Source organism: Aspergillus uvarum, assembly GCF_003184745.1.
Source record: "Aspergillus uvarum CBS 121591 unplaced genomic scaffold BO82scaffold_6, whole genome shotgun sequence".
In the NCBI taxonomy this organism is placed as follows: Eukaryota; Fungi; Ascomycota; class Eurotiomycetes; order Eurotiales; family Aspergillaceae; genus Aspergillus; species Aspergillus uvarum.
Window position 1 is genome coordinate 311423 of NW_020291303.1, and position 14704 is coordinate 326126.

Below are 14704 nucleotides of genomic sequence, written 5' to 3' on the forward strand. Positions count from 1 at the left end.
CGAGAGGCTTATGCGTGACAATATATTCTCCCGTTCGAGGAAGTCATTCTCGGCTCCCAGACTGGTTTCACAGAGGACGTGTCTCAAGACGGGCAACGTGTCCAAGAGGCCCAGGTTGCGCGTCGCCATAGGGTGAACCTCAAAGGGTCAATCCCCAACCTGGCAATAAGTCGGTTCGTCGATGACCGGAACGCACGCCCGACGAATGCAGCCGTCCCCACCCTCCACGAACCCCGTTGACGGACCGTGAACCACTCCGGCGTGGGCACGTATCCGCGTATGATGACTGTGCGATGTGCAGTGGGACGATACACCTCAGAATAAAAAGACATAAAAAGACCCGCTGTCGACTATATACACACCATGACAGACGGAAAGGAAAAACGACCAAATGGGACGAGCCGGGCTTGAACCGACCACCTCCAAATCTTCAGTGACAACACCAAGCAGACACAATAAGCACAGACAGAAAGGGCCAAAACGAAACTAAAAAGAATGGGACGAGCCGGGCTTGAACCGGCCACCTCCAGATCTTCAGTCTGACGCGCTCCCAGATGCGCCATCGTCCCGAGTGACGAGAATTTTTGACAAATTGGTGAAACATAGATGGAGGTTAATGCAAACCCGGTTCCTACAACAACAGCTCACGTGGGCCCAGGCTGGCATTGGACCCAAGGCCACCTCTAGGGGTTTGACTCAGACATCTCTCCCCTTTCGCTTCTTTTTGAGAGTATGCAAGACTTGTTCGAAGGGGTTGAATTCTCAGTACGAGGTTGGTGCTTTGGCGGGTTCCTTTTGTTCTTTGCTTCGAGGGATACCGCGCGTAATTGGTGGTAAAGCAGGTAGTCAAAGACGCGACAGATTGTGTCGGAGATCCGTCAACCTGCCACATAGGAATGATACCTCCAAATAGAGGATATTTTGAGGAACTTCCGGGTGGCTGAACATTTGCAAAAGGGTGTGATGAATGAAAGTCTTAGAAAACCATGCAATTCCATTGTTTCACCACGAACTGCTGGAAATAAGACCACTATCTCTGCTCGGCATAATGGTTTGAGGAATAATCATATGATGGCGCCAGTGCTTTGTGTTCGTCTCCTACTCGTCGTGCGGGAACCAAGACTTTTGGGCAAAGGTATGCCATTCTCGTCGGTGTGATCCTTCCAAAAACTTGGGTCTCGATCTGAGTATCGCTGCTGATATGATGATGTCAGCCTTGTTACGGAAGACAACCTCGAGGCTGTGCTTTGATGTTTGCTTGGTGCGCCTGCCATTCTCTTGGCAGTGTAGCTGCACTAATGCAGGCATGCCTGATGTAAGACAGTATAAAGAGTCCAATCAGCCTTGTATCCGTATAACCTCGTTAGTTCCCGAATCGCGCACCCACTCCTCAAACGCAGCCTCACAGTCACGAATGACATCTAGACCCAACGTCTGTCTCATTGAGAAAGAGAAGAGCCAACTCCAGTCGCTCTCGCGAGTGACGCCCATATACCTCAGCAAGAAGTCGCGGAGCATTTGCACAATACCGTCTGCTATATGGAGTAGGAACCGGTTGATGCGCGCCGCCCGCACATTGCGTGTTGTACGCCCTTTTCGGACTTGTTCGTAAAGCTTCAGTATCGAAGCGATACTGTCTGCGGTAGACACTCCCTTTCCCTGGGACTCGGACTGCAATAGATGGCTCTGCAAAAGCCCAAGAAGTCTACCAATGACGGCTCCATCTTCAACAGCCATCGCCGCTCCTTGAGCCTGATACGGCAGGGTAGGATGACAAGCGTCGCCGAGAAGAGCCACTCGACCCTGTATTTCAGTCAGCAACCTGCACACCAGCCTGCAAGGGACCCAAACCTTCGTCCATGTAGGCAGCGCCGGGAGCTGGGTCAGCTTCCACTTGTAGACCGAAGTGACGCGCGATAGTAGCTTTTCCAGTCTAGCAGCTCATCAGTGATCCTCCGACCAATCCCCAATTCCCCATCCACTTCACAAAGAAGAGAAAACATACGTCGGATCCCACCCAGCATAACTCTCACGCATCTCCTGCACCCCCGCCTCCTCCCTCCTCATCCCCGACGGCAAATCATCCGGCCGCAGCAAGACCAGATTAAACTCCGTCCCGCCCCGCACAGGGTAAAAGATAGTATGTTTCCGGGGCCCGAGGTAGCTAGTGACCGCGACGCGCTGACACAACTCGTCCACCTTCTCATCCCCAAGAGCCTCAAGCTCCGTTCTCGGAATCACAGCCCGATACGCCAAATCACCGGTTTCCTGGGGCATCGCGCCATCTCCACCGACCACCCACCCACGAACCTGCGACCAGAGTCCTACCCAGAGTATCAGCACACCCTCCTTTCCCCCGGAGTGAGACCCAAGAGTAGGAAGGGAGACAAACCATCAGCTCCCAAAACCACATCCCCGGGCACGCGCTCCCCACCCGCCAAAAGCACCGTTGGACCCTCAAAGTCCACCCCCTCCACCTCGACCCCCAGCCTGACCTGCACCCCTAGCCGGACAGCCTCCTCATACAGCACACGATGATAATCCGCCCGATGGATGATCAACCACGGCGCCCCGAACTCCCTCACCATCCCCGCCCCAAAGGGCATAGATCGGATGAGATGGCCCGACGCGTAGCGACGGAAATCCACGTGCTCGAGGACTTTCGCCCCCCCTTCGTTTGAAAGTTTTGGAAGGAGGCCCAGATCGCGCATGACGCGCGTGCCGTTGGGCGGAATCTGGATGCCCGCGCCGGCGGTCTGCAGGTGGGGGGACTTCTCCAGGACGAGGACGTCGAGGTTTTGCTTGGTGCAGGCGATGGCGGTGGTGAGGCCGCCGAGGCCGGCGCCTATAATTATTATCTTCATGGTGTATCTAGGAAATGGGGTAGTGATTGCGGAGGTTGTTGAAGTTGGATGGATGGAGGGGTGGGAGGGATGGATGGCATGGCATGATGGGGGATGGGCGGACGGAGCGGGAGGGACGCTTGGACCACCCAGCCCGGTTTCCGCTTTTCCGCTCTGTGCAGGGGAGCTTCCCAGTTGTTTTATACTGTACCTTACTGCAATGTACATCTTGTGTTAGTAAGTGACTGCTAAATTTTAACTCAACAGGTCAAGAGTGGATGTGATATATCTTTTGCTGTTTCATCCCTTAGTATCTTCTTTACTCCCCTTGTTCTTATCTAGATGTGTAGAAAGACTCTTGCCAACTACGAAGTATAAGCTAACCACATTCACCTACGTGCGGTCACTGAGCCAGCTTAAGGTGCGGTAGTTGGAACGAATATACATAAGAAGAAGAGATAGAGTTAAGGTTGAAATTTAAAGAACAAAAAGCACGCAAAAAGAAACAGAAAAAACAAATCCTCCTTTTTGAGGCAAAACCCATTGACCATCATGGATCCTCAACCCCCCTTATCGGACCATGCAACCCAAAGCTAAGCAGCCTTAACCCCAACATAATAATGTAACGTGATAAAAGGCCACTGCACCGTTCGGCTTCCACTGGAAAACTTCCACCCGGTCACATCCACTATCTCCTGCCGCTGCACCAGCGCCGAGATCTCCTCGGGCGTCCGCGTCCGCAAACACGAGATGAGCCCATCAACCCACAGCGCCACCGGGGCCACCGGCACCACATACGTGAAGAACAGATGCAGCGGCGACCACCAGTACCACCGCAGCGTCACGGCGTATGCGAAGAAGAAAACCAACGGGGAGCACAGGCACGTCCAGAGGTCCCTGGCGGTGATTTCAAAGATCCTAATTGGATGTCAGTACATGTACCCCGGCTTAAACAAAGGATCAAGAAATGGGCTCAAATAGCATACACAAACGAATCCGCCTCCTCCACCGCATTCTGCAGAATCCTTTGGGCATCCTCATCCTTGAAGTGGTGAAAACAGATGTTGAAGATGCGACACTCCTTGCGGTCTTTTGGGGTGTAGCGCGGGGCATCCCGTGCGTCCACGGCGGAAGGGATATAGGAGATGTTGGGCTGCTTCTTGGTGATGCCCTTCCAGACCTCGAGATGAGGAAAAAGGTCAGTGAGCAAGAATCGGACCGGTCGGGCACTGCTATCGCTGCCGTTGGCCTGCTCGGGAGCTCGATTGAGTTCCCGTTCGAGCAACGGGGTGGGCCCGCCGGCGCCGGCGCAGAGGTCGACAAACAAGTACGACGACACATCCGGTAGATGCTCACGAATGATGGTGCAGGCCTGTGTGGCCAGGCTGCCGTGGCTCCATCCTGGGATGGAGAGGTGCCAGAGCTGCGTGAGGGTGAATTGCTCGTGTTGGTGCAGCCAGCCTGGGAGCCAGGATTGGTCGCCCAGTTCGTAGAACTGGATTCGGGGCCACTCGAGCATTTTGCTTCACTGCGCTTAGGGGAGGCTCGAGCGAATTGGGCTTGGTATGGTCATGGGTGGGGATGGAGAGGTAATAAGCTGGGGGATGGAGGTCTTTAATGGGGGGAACTCCAATCTGGCAGTGGTGCCTTCCATGTTTGTGAGGTTTGGTTCCGGATGCCGGATGGGGGGGTTCATCCTGACGTGAGTGCCTCTCCCGCAGTCCCTCACCGCTTAGCATAATCCCACTGACCAGGTTTACTGCCTGTTTACTGAGCATGAGGGTCGATTGTTATCCATACCATGTCATTCCAAGCGTCGTCGAGGGTATTCACAAAACAACCGCATCTGTAACATGATACGGGATAAGCTTTCATCGTTTATGGTACTTACAGGGATACTACTGGGTGTTTCCATATTAAGTTACACAGCGGACGGGAAGGAGAAGGATCATCCTTGATAAATGCACTATGCAAGTAGCCATACTCCCATCAATGTAGAGGATTTCTCTCTTTGTTAGTTTCTAAAAGAATGTTCCCTGTTTCTGGTAAGGTGCTGTTTATGCATTTCACGCTGAACACACAGAAAATTTACCAAAATCACTATCACAAAGGCCTTCAGGCAAAGCCAGGTCTTCTCAATTTGAGTCCTGAAAGAATAACTAGATCGTCGCAATAAAGAACAAGAAACATCATGGCATGAAGAGGCAATTAAAGCAAGCAATCTGATCCAACAGAACACAAACAGCGAGCCCCCACCAAGCACCAGGCTCCACCATCCATACTACCAACCACCAAATTTGCCGATAACGCAAAATATTTATCCAGAGATGTAGAATTCGATGCTGCCTCTATGCAGCCAACCTCTTCAAGATCTCCCTCAGCGCGGGGTTGGAGCATCCAAACTGTTTCTCAAGCTCCGCGACCATTTTCAGCAACTTGTTCTCCCACGCCTGAATGGCGATTTCCGTCGATTCCATCGCTCCGGACTTTTCCAACATCGCCAAAACCTTCCGTTTGCCTTCCAGCTCCATTCCCCTCCTCTTGTACTTGAGCCCGCCAAACAGCTCCAGAATGGGCTTCTTGAACAGGTGATTGATCTCGCAGCACAGCACCACGGGGTATGAAAACTTGCCTTCATCGAGATCCTCGCAAAATCCTTTCTGTGCGGTGTAGGATGCATCATGGAGGTTGCGGTAGTCATCGCGGACTTGGAAGTACACCCCGAGGTCGTGCATGAAGGCATCACATGCTTCTATCAACGACTTCTGGTCTTCATGTGGGTGTGGGCTGAAACGGGTGTGGGAGTCAGCAGGAGGGACCGCGGACTCCGAACCGGCAAGGCAGAACATCAGTCTCGCCACCAGCTGGAACAGAGCTCCGGTCTTCCCGGCGACCATCTCCAGGTATTGCTCGCGCGTTGGGCAATAAGTCCCCTGCTTCCAATTAAGGTCCCAAGACTGGCCCGTGAATAGGGCTTTGAGGCCTGTATGCATGATCTCTTGGGCTTGGTGGGATTGAGCTTCGAGGGAGGAGGGAGAGAAGGTGATGTTAGGAGTTATGATTTCATTCTGAGCCTCAGCCTGTCCCTGGGCATAAGGCTGGGTATGAGCATGGGACTGATCCTGAGCCTGAGCATGCCCACGAACCAGCAGATCAAGCTTTTTCAAAGTTTCCACAATCATGAATGTCGCGGTGTTAGTGGACTGGCCAACTCCAAAGACCATATGAGTGGAGGGCTGTCCTCGGCGCATGGGAGATTGGTCCTGGATATCGTCCAAAATGAGCGAGGCATTATGAAGCTGACTGATGATTTCTGTTAGGCCTGCGAGCTGCGCTGCCGACAAATGAAACCACACATTGAGCGCCAAAAGAAGCATCGCCCGCACATTCTTGCTGGGCAGGCTCGAGATGTAATCTTTTGGGGCATTGAGGGCGTTGGTATCCTTTTCCATCTTGCGGGCTGTTTGCTCTTTGGGATGGACGTCTTTCGAGAAACCGTTAGAGTGAGGGTTGGGTCTTTGGGGTGTGCTCGTGGTTCTTGCTTTATGCGGTCCTTCTGTGAGATTTTTTGTTAGCTGTGCTACCTGATTTGATGCATTTCTGCATGTGTCTGTCTTTGTTCTTTATGCGTTAGAGTGTGAGGTTTTGTTCAGGGCTTCATGGATGTACGTGATATGGTTCATAAGATTCGGTTGGATGCTCACTTGTAAAGATAGTTGCTGTCAAGATATCTTTTGTTGATTTGAATGTCTGCTTGATAGTCCTGATAAACTGTGTCAGAGATGCGCCTATCTTTCTTCTTCATGCGTCGGAGTGTGAAGTTTTGTTCAAGACGTTGAGGATAGTAGTGAGGTCATTTGTGAAAGACCTAGATGAATAGTTACTTACTTGTAGGGACAATCCCTGTCAAGATGTCTGTTTAATGGACTTAATTATCAACCTGGTAATCCTTGTCAGAGATGCCACTGAACTTCTCAGTGCGTCAGAATGTGAGGTTTCGTTGGAGCTGGTGGGGATATAGTTGGGACAAGTTGCGCAATGAAAGTCTCGCATAGATATATACTTACTAGTTGTGATCACTGCAGCAGAGCTTTCTGTCAGTTGTAGTTGAATATCTACCTGATGTTATCTATCAGGGAGACTAAGGTCCTCAGCAGGAGTATGATAACGAAAGATCGGATAAACTGCTGGAACAACAAGCGACAATGTGTAAAATGGAGAGATTTTCGTGTTGCGATGTGTGGGAAATGTCTTTCACCCTGCAGCAGATACTTCCCCTCGCCGACTAAGCGCAACCAAGTTGCACGCATTCACCGTCGGGAAATTTCCGAGCTCAAGCGCACTAGGCAGGGAAAACACAGTTTGGCTATGAACATGCCGGAGTTTTCAAAGGCACATGACTATGGCTAGGAATTTTTCATCGCAGTGAAAGCAGAGAAAGCAAAAATAAGACAGTGTCAAATATAAACCATTTTTCTGAGTATTCAGTCTAATATACAAGTTCAGCAGATCTGATTTGAGGTAATCTAGATAATCTAGCTATAGAGAAATTAAGTGTCCTGCTTAGGCAGAGATGCACTGGTAGTAGTAAGGGTTGTACTGGTAGCAAGTAGCGCCTTCAACGCAAGAGGTAGCTCCGGTCCAGTTGATACCACCGCACTGGCCGTACAGAGACTGAGCGGCACCGCTGCTGCTGCTGGTAGTGGTGGCACCAGAGCTGGCAGAGGGGGTCTGAGGCTCAGGGACGGCAGCAGGAGTGGTGGCAGCGGCGGCGGGAGGAGTGACGGTCACAAGGGTGGTCCAGGAGGAGGGCACCTGTACAGCAATCTGGGAGTAAGAGGAGCTGCTGCTGGGCTGGGCAATTTGGGTGTTGGCATTGGCGCTGGTAACGGCAGCGGCAGAAGAAGCAGCAGCGCTGGTGGTAGCCGCGGCGGCGGCGGAGGTGGCGACGGCGCTACCACTACCGACAACAGCAGTTCCAGTAGAGGTGATAGCCGAAGTGGATTGGCTGACAGAGACGGCACCGCTGTACTGGGTGGGGCCGGGGACGGCGTAGGAAGACAGAGAGGCGTAGATGTTCACAACGATGCCAGCCTCATCCTCGGTGTAGAGCTTGGTGCCGAGGGTACCGGCGGGCTCGTCGGTACCGGAGCCAGTGACCTGGAGGTTGAAGCACTGGGGGTAGTTCTGAGCACCGTCTTCAGTGCCAGCGCTATGAAGGGCGATGATCTCGTGGCGAAGAACGTAGTTGCCAGGAGCAATGGTCGGGGGGATCTCGACCAACCAGCTGTTGTTGTTGGCAATCAGCTGGTCATCTCCCCAGGTACCGGGCACTTCGGTGTCACTGATGAGACCGACACCATCAATCTTGAAGAACTCAAGAGTGGTCTTGTCAACCGTCTCGCACTCACCGTCGCAGCGAGCGAGGTAGTCAAGAACAGGACCGTGGTGGGAATCGGGCCACGCGGTCCACTGGAGGTTGACCTTGTCACCAGCCGCGACGACAATGTGGGCCTGGGCGTTGGTGGCATTCTGGTGGCAGATGATGTCGTCGCTACCGTAGTCGCTAGGGGAAATGAATCCATTGCCAGTGTTAGGAGTGGTCCAGGCGGCCACCTTAGGAGGGTCGGACTCGTAGGGGAAGCTGTTAATATCGAAGCCCTCATAGTAAACACCATTGACGACAACATTGGTGACATGACCATGTCCAGCCACACGGGTGGCGGACAGAAGAGCTGTCAAGAGGGACAAAGACTGAGCCTGACGCATTTTGTCGAGTATAGCGAAAATAGTTGGTGAAAGTAAAGAAAATTTGTTAGAGAATGGAAGTGATTGAGTGAAAGAATAAGCGACCCAGCGCAATGAAAGTGAGAACTTCAATCAATGAAGCCCGAAGGAAAGAATGTGGTAGAGGCGGAAGTAAAGAAGGACCTGCTGATGGAAAAGAAAATGTTCCCATCGAGGGGTGGTGAGCAAGGTGTATTTAAGCTGTTCAAGGCATCGGAGACCGATAGCGGTGATGGAGTCGCATAAACAACGGTCAGGAGGCTAGACCGGAACCACTGCCGCACTGGGCTATTTCCGGAGGCGCCGGAGCAATTAAGGTGAGGGTGAAACTGTCGCATGGCGGTTAGGGCAAGGGGCAAGTGTTTTAGGTTGGCCGCCGATCGGGTTGAGAACGAAGCTATTCCCGCACTAGGGTCTTGGCTGTCGGAGGTAAAACATGCGGTTGCGGTGACAGCTCCTCGGCATGAAATTTCTGTCCGTTTCCGTTCCTCTTCTCCCGGTCGGACCAAACGCCAAACAACTGGAACAATATGACACTTTGGTTGAGAAGAGAACTGATGTTCACTCTTGACTCACGAACCGTTCCATGAACTGCCGTGACGGCACAAACAAGCTGGCCAGCAGTGGAGAGGAGTTTCGCATGCGCACCCAATAGTTCTCGCGGACCATATATGCCCTAGCTCCAAAGCTTCACAAGACTTGGAATCAAGGTGGTCCCAGCTTCAACTAGATTGGGCTTTGTTCTGCGCCCTTTCCAGCCGCCAATCAAGACCCCTCGCCTTTTTGACCCAGCGCGGTTCCTGCAGTATACCAGTCCCTGCTAATTTTGCCATCACCTCAGGACCATCCGAGCACCCGAGTTAAGCCTCCAATTGCAATCGAGGTGACATGTGTAGTCTCTGCCACGCGAAGGTCGATCCAACGGACTTTATCCGGCGTCGGTGTTTTACCCACAGAGTTGCCCCACAGTCGACTCGGACACACCAGTAGACTTGTGTGATAAGTAAATATTTATGAGCCATGCCTTGCCTGTGATTTGATTGCGTGTTGTGGTCACAGGTCTTGATCCGTCTAATCGGAGGTCGGATGATGACCGGTCGTTCAAGCATGCTTAACAATCATACAACAGAATCATGTTCTTGTTCACTAGTGGATTAGCCTGCCAGAGCCAAGTAAATGGTCAAGTGTGCCGAATATCTTCGGATCTTTAGTCTCAAGGACATTATTCAAACCTCCCTTTGACAATAGATGCATGCGGCCTCGGTACTCAGCTTTGACAAGCCTCTAACACAGAAAGTAGTTGTGCTCCGGAGTCGGCGTATCTACCGTTCTTATGTACAAGATGTTGTATGACACTTCGACTCGGACACTCTGCGATGTTCGAGAGGTGGTCGATGACAGAGTTTACCGTACAGACCAAGCAGAAGTTCACGGGCCATGACTCGGGCGCCTAGGCAGGACGACGCACATTCGTTAGCGTTGAAATGAATAACAAGCGTCGGAATTTGCATAAATAAGAACTTGCAGCTCAATCATGGGCAAATTGGTCGGTGTTCTTGGGAGCTCCATTGAGCGTCCACGCTTAACCGCCCAATTTCCTGTCCAAGTATCTTGGCCTACGTGATAAATGCAGTGTGTTCGAAGAAAGCCATAAGGCTAACTAAAGGACCCCTGTCATGCTGAGACAGACAATACAGGAAATGAAAGGAGAAGGTCGTGATCATGGAGCGAGAATCAGTGTTGAGGGAGTTTTGAAGTGCTAGCGAAAGTCCGCACCTGGCAGAGTGTTTGACCTTCCATCTCAGGCTGGTCACTTGACTTTTGGTCACATGCTGATGCTCTCTTTCCCACCAACGCACCTACTCAATCATCCTGTACTGAACAATCTTTTTCTTCTCCCACGCACAGTACGCTGTAGGCATGGACTTTAATGTTATAAACCATGGCTTTGTCCTTGGGAAAATGCGCATGGGTAAAACCCCAAGGTCTGTTCTACAACGTACACCTCAACTAGTCTCGCTGCTTATCGGTCTCTCTTACCTGCTCAGTGTTTTTCATACTGGCCCTCGGCTAGCCACCAGACTTATTCCCGTCCCTGGCGGAAGACAGCACAATCTCCCCCTCCAGGATGAGCGTTTCATCGACCATGATTCGTCCAAATCATGCGAGACCATGCCGGTCGCCCGAACCCTCCAGATGCAACGCAGCGATTCCAAAGGCCGTCGGTACCGTTAGCGACTCACTCGAGCTGTACAATCGAACGAGCCTCTTCAGGAACCGGGAATTGGATGATTGTGTATACTGAAGCTCAAAGGCAGGACGACCCTGGCGGGCAAGGTTGTTGCGCGTCATGGCAAGAAGTATCCTATGACATGAGTCTTTGGTAGGGCTTTTGAGTGGCCTGGATATATTTTGCGCCCAGGCAGTATGATTGGAGGACGCTTTGGTACGATGTCACAACTTTAGTTGCTGATGAGCCGCGGTCGCCTGCCTTGGCATAGCTGTTGTTTGGAAGACACTCGAACCGAAAATATATATACGAACCCTAGCCCTGTACAACAACCATAGTTTCCGCTCATTTCATACTTTTTTTGTTTGGATTGATGAAGAGCAAAGATCATGTTCACCGCTTGCCGCAGCGTTGCCTCACTGGCCAGACCCGACGCAAGCCGGCGACTTCGGCATCTGAATTACGCAGATTGTGTCACAGCCGTCATCTCCCATGTGCCGCGTCAAGCCTGCAGGGGTATCCGCCAACCACGGCACTGCACAAGCCAGCCCGCGGGCTCCACAAAAGCCTGTTTTGGAGGATTAAGTCATTTCAGCCTTATGAGCGTATGACATCACGGCCAGGGGCACCCCACATCATCTCTGCTCAATGTCAACAAGCGATACTTTTTTTTTTCTCCTTCTCCCCTACTCTTCTCGTCCTGTCAACAAACATCGTCTTCACAGGAGATTTCCAGAAACCGGCACACACTGTGCATTATCCTCCACAATGGCACCAGGCAAGCCCTCCGCCATGCAATACGAGATAGACCTCCACCAACTGCCTATTGTCGAGAACCTTCCCACGTCACTAGAGGGTAAGTGCGCCTGCTGTCTCTATGACCACCGGGCCCCTTGCTGACCAGCCTAGAAGACAATCAAGAATGCATCATCTGCCTTGAAGACCTAGATTCCATCAAATCGTACCGCCAATTACCCTGCCAACATTTCTTCCATCAACCATGCATCGACGACTGGCTGAAGCGGCCGAACACAAGCTGCCCGATCTGCCGACGCACATTCGAGCACCTGCGCCGACCCTGCAAGACCTCCACAAGCCATGCGCCCGTTGTCGTCAATAATAGCTGGGCCACCGGCAGTCCTCTACCGCGATACTTGCTGGTCGTAGGACCCAGTCCTGGAGCTCCCGATCTCACAGTCCCGGTCGTCAGGGCGGAGCCTCGAGAGCCCCCGCGACAGTCGGTCCGGGCGTGGTGCAAGAGAAAGTTAAAGGTCGGACGTGTTGCTTGAGTGGTTCTGTTGAGCTTGCTGCGGCTGTGGCAGCCTTTATGGCCTTTTCTTTTTTGCTTATTACGACATGGCGTTCCGGGGGTTATGATTATGATGATTATGATCGCATGTCCTGTCGGAATGATGTGTTGATCTACATTCCTTTGATTCCCTGTTTTCTTAACTCGTTAGATTCCCACTTGTGTTCAATACTATTCTGATGAAAGGTCTGGTCCGAGATCCAGACACTAAATCACGACTCCTCACTTGAGCGGATCCATTCTTCTTTTTCATTGACACTACTGTCAATAAATTGTGGATCCCAATCCCCAATACATTGGGATGTCGGCGAATTTACCCGTCGACATGTCTGCAGGCAAACGACATTCCTGGAAAGGCAAGGGGGAATTAGAATCCGGTAGCAGCTGTATGATTTGCCCGCCTCCTATTCATATTTATACTCAAATCATCGGGTTCCCCCTCCAAAGGATGGCTGGCGGAGCGGCTCAATTTATTTCGCTCTTAGGGGAGCTGACCAGCGCACCATGTCCCGAGCGCGGACCAACTCCGCAACGCAGCAGCCAGACCCAACTGCCACCACCACCACCACCACCACCATCAAACAACCCCCCAATCCACCCAGCCCACCGACTACAGCCATCTTCGACGTGGAGAAGCAACACGCGCAAGCACAGTCTACTTCGCAATGCATCGACGAGCCGCCCCCGGACGGGGGCCTCGCCGCATGGTCCGTCGTCCTCGGGGCGTGGTGCGCCATGTTCTGCAGTTTCGGCTGGATCAATAGTATGTCTGCCACACAGTTACAGTTCCCACATCCGCATACACACCCCCTCAGCTGGAAACCATCGCGACAGCTTATAGACTGACGTGGGGAAAAGGCATAGGAACTTTCCAAACCTACTACGCCACCACCCTCCTTCCCCAATACGCACCGAGCACGATAGCATGGATCCCGTCACTAGAGGTATTCTTCATGTTCTTCATGGTTCGTCGCGTTTCCCCTCCCTTGCCCCCTCTAATCCAGCCTGTCTGCCCAGCCCCAACCCTCTCACCCACCTACTTACCTCCACTAACCCGAACCCAATCCCCCGCAGGGCCCAATAGTAGGCTACGTAAGCGACACGCACGGCACCCGCCCCGTCCTCCTCACGGGCTCCGCCCTGCACATCATCGGCCTCCTGATGACCTCCCTCGCGACCCAGTACTACCAGATCCTGCTGGCGCAGGGCGTGTGCAGCGCCATGGGCATCTGCGCCATCTTCCAGCCGGCCATGAGCGTGATCCCCGGCTGGTTCCGGCGGCGTCGGGGCGCCGCGTACGGGATCATCGCGTCCGGGTCGAGTGTCGGCGGCATCGTGTTTCCGATCATGACGCGCAGGTTGGTGGTGCAAGTTGGGTTTGGGTGGGCGATGCGGGTGGCGGCGTTCTTGATTCTGGGGTTGTTGAGCGTGATGTGTTTGACGATTCGCGACAGAAGTGCGAGGAGGGGGTGCGGGATGGGAAGGGGGAATGGTGGTGAGGATCCACGGAAAAAGAAGGTAGATCGCGAGGCACTATTACGCCCCTGGCGGGAGATCAAGATGCGCTTCCTCGTCGCGGGGTTCGTGCTGCTCACGTTCGGGGTGTATATCCCCACCAACTTCGTCGAGACGGCGGCGATCAAGAGCGGGATGCGGCTGGAGCTGGCGCAGTATGTGGTGCCGATGTTGAATGCGGGCAGGTATGTAATAGCATCCGATCCTCCGGTCACAGCAGCAAGACAAGGGCGATGCTAATCATTCCCGCCCCAGCCTCCTCGGCCGCATGGCTGCGGGTTTCCTCTCCGATAAAGTCGGCGTGTACAACATCTTCCTTCTCGTCTGCACCCTCACCGGAATCCTCATCCTCGGGCTCTGGATCCCGGCCACGACCGACGCGACAAATATCGCCTTCGCGGTGCTATACGGCGTCACATCCGGCGCGTACTTCTCGCTTCCACCGGCCCTCGTTGCGAAACTGGCTCCTCTGCCCGAGATCGGGTATTGGACCGGGGTGCTCTACCTCTTCTCGTCGATTGGAGGTTTGACAACAAACCCGATCGCGGGGGCGATTTTGGCGCAGGACAATGGGTCCTATACGGGGATGAAAATCTTTTCGGGTTTGCTCTTGCTGGCGGGAACAATGCTGGTGTTGGTCACGAGGATTCGACAGACAGGATGGGCGTTGAAAGCCAAGTTCTAGGCTTGGATACTGTGCGTGGCTTGCGTGTTTGGTTTAGCTTCGATGGATCTGGCTCCAAGTGAAAAGCGTTCTCCTGGGTATTGAGCGGATAGTATATACAGTGCTCTCGGTGGTATCCGCCGGCGGATCGAACAAGCATGCTCCATTCCCTTCTGCTAGCCGGCCAAGTCTGTTCACTCGGCGTTGAGCAAACCAAGCCGCGGCACTACCCCTGTAGACTTCGCCCAGTTGAGTAACAGAGCTGAAACGTCAATCTGATGGACAGGTGCTGTCGAACTACGCTACCTGAATGTTGAAACCAGCAGGTACTAATGGTCTTGTCGGGTTAGAGGAAT

At 52.9% G+C, this 14704-nt stretch overlaps 6 protein-coding genes and 1 non-coding gene across 7 annotated transcripts; 3 read left to right on the forward strand and 4 right to left on the reverse strand.

Annotated features, from left to right (window-relative positions):
* Positions 1 to 496: 496 nt before the first annotated feature.
* On the reverse strand, positions 497 to 569 carry BO82DRAFT_t60. Its single transcript has one exon. It is a non-coding gene; the product is annotated as a tRNA-Phe (tRNA).
* A 769-nt stretch (positions 570 to 1338) lies between these two features.
* On the reverse strand, positions 1339 to 4362 carry BO82DRAFT_274620 (FAD/NAD(P)-binding domain-containing protein; the record flags this gene model as incomplete). Its single annotated transcript, XM_025631094.1, has 6 exons — positions 1339 to 1834; positions 2006 to 2324; positions 2393 to 2858; positions 2968 to 3048; positions 3452 to 3761; positions 3830 to 4362. The coding sequence occupies 6 exons, from the start codon at positions 4360 to 4362 to the stop codon at positions 1339 to 1341; spliced, it is 2205 nt and encodes a 734-aa protein (XP_025495793.1).
* Positions 4363 to 5098: 736 nt separating this feature from the next.
* Positions 5099 to 6449, reverse strand: BO82DRAFT_380702 (FPP/GGPP synthase family protein; the record flags this gene model as incomplete). Its single annotated transcript, XM_025637781.1, has 3 exons — positions 5099 to 5862; positions 5986 to 6327; positions 6428 to 6449. 3 exons carry the CDS (start codon positions 6447 to 6449, stop codon positions 5192 to 5194), a joined length of 1035 nt encoding a protein of 344 aa, XP_025495794.1. The 3' UTR covers positions 5099 to 5191.
* A 611-nt stretch (positions 6450 to 7060) lies between these two features.
* Positions 7061 to 8612, reverse strand: BO82DRAFT_302030 (uncharacterized protein; the record flags this gene model as incomplete). Its single annotated transcript, XM_025632102.1, has 2 exons — positions 7061 to 7574; positions 7734 to 8612. The coding sequence occupies 2 exons, from the start codon at positions 8610 to 8612 to the stop codon at positions 7407 to 7409; spliced, it is 1047 nt and encodes a 348-aa protein (XP_025495795.1). The 3' UTR covers positions 7061 to 7406.
* Positions 8613 to 10551: 1939 nt separating this feature from the next.
* Positions 10552 to 11126, forward strand: BO82DRAFT_350915 (uncharacterized protein). The gene has a single exon (XM_025634280.1). The coding sequence runs from the start codon at positions 10593 to 10595 to the stop codon at positions 10863 to 10865; it is 273 nt and encodes a 90-aa protein (XP_025495796.1). The 5' UTR covers positions 10552 to 10592; the 3' UTR covers positions 10866 to 11126.
* A 423-nt stretch (positions 11127 to 11549) lies between these two features.
* On the forward strand, positions 11550 to 12077 carry BO82DRAFT_429109 (uncharacterized protein; the record flags this gene model as incomplete). The annotated part of the gene is made up of 2 exons (XM_025640502.1): positions 11550 to 11716; positions 11773 to 12077. Coding segments are annotated over exons 1-2 (393 nt in total), but the record flags the coding sequence as incomplete, so codon positions are not given.
* Positions 12078 to 12673: 596 nt separating this feature from the next.
* BO82DRAFT_371533 (MFS general substrate transporter) lies at positions 12674 to 14369 on the forward strand (the record flags this gene model as incomplete). The annotated part of the gene is made up of 5 exons (XM_025637276.1): positions 12674 to 12796; positions 12848 to 12932; positions 13028 to 13134; positions 13244 to 13869; positions 13940 to 14369. 5 exons carry the CDS (start codon positions 12674 to 12676, stop codon positions 14367 to 14369), a joined length of 1371 nt encoding a protein of 456 aa, XP_025495798.1.
* Positions 14370 to 14704: the final 335 nt, after the last annotated feature.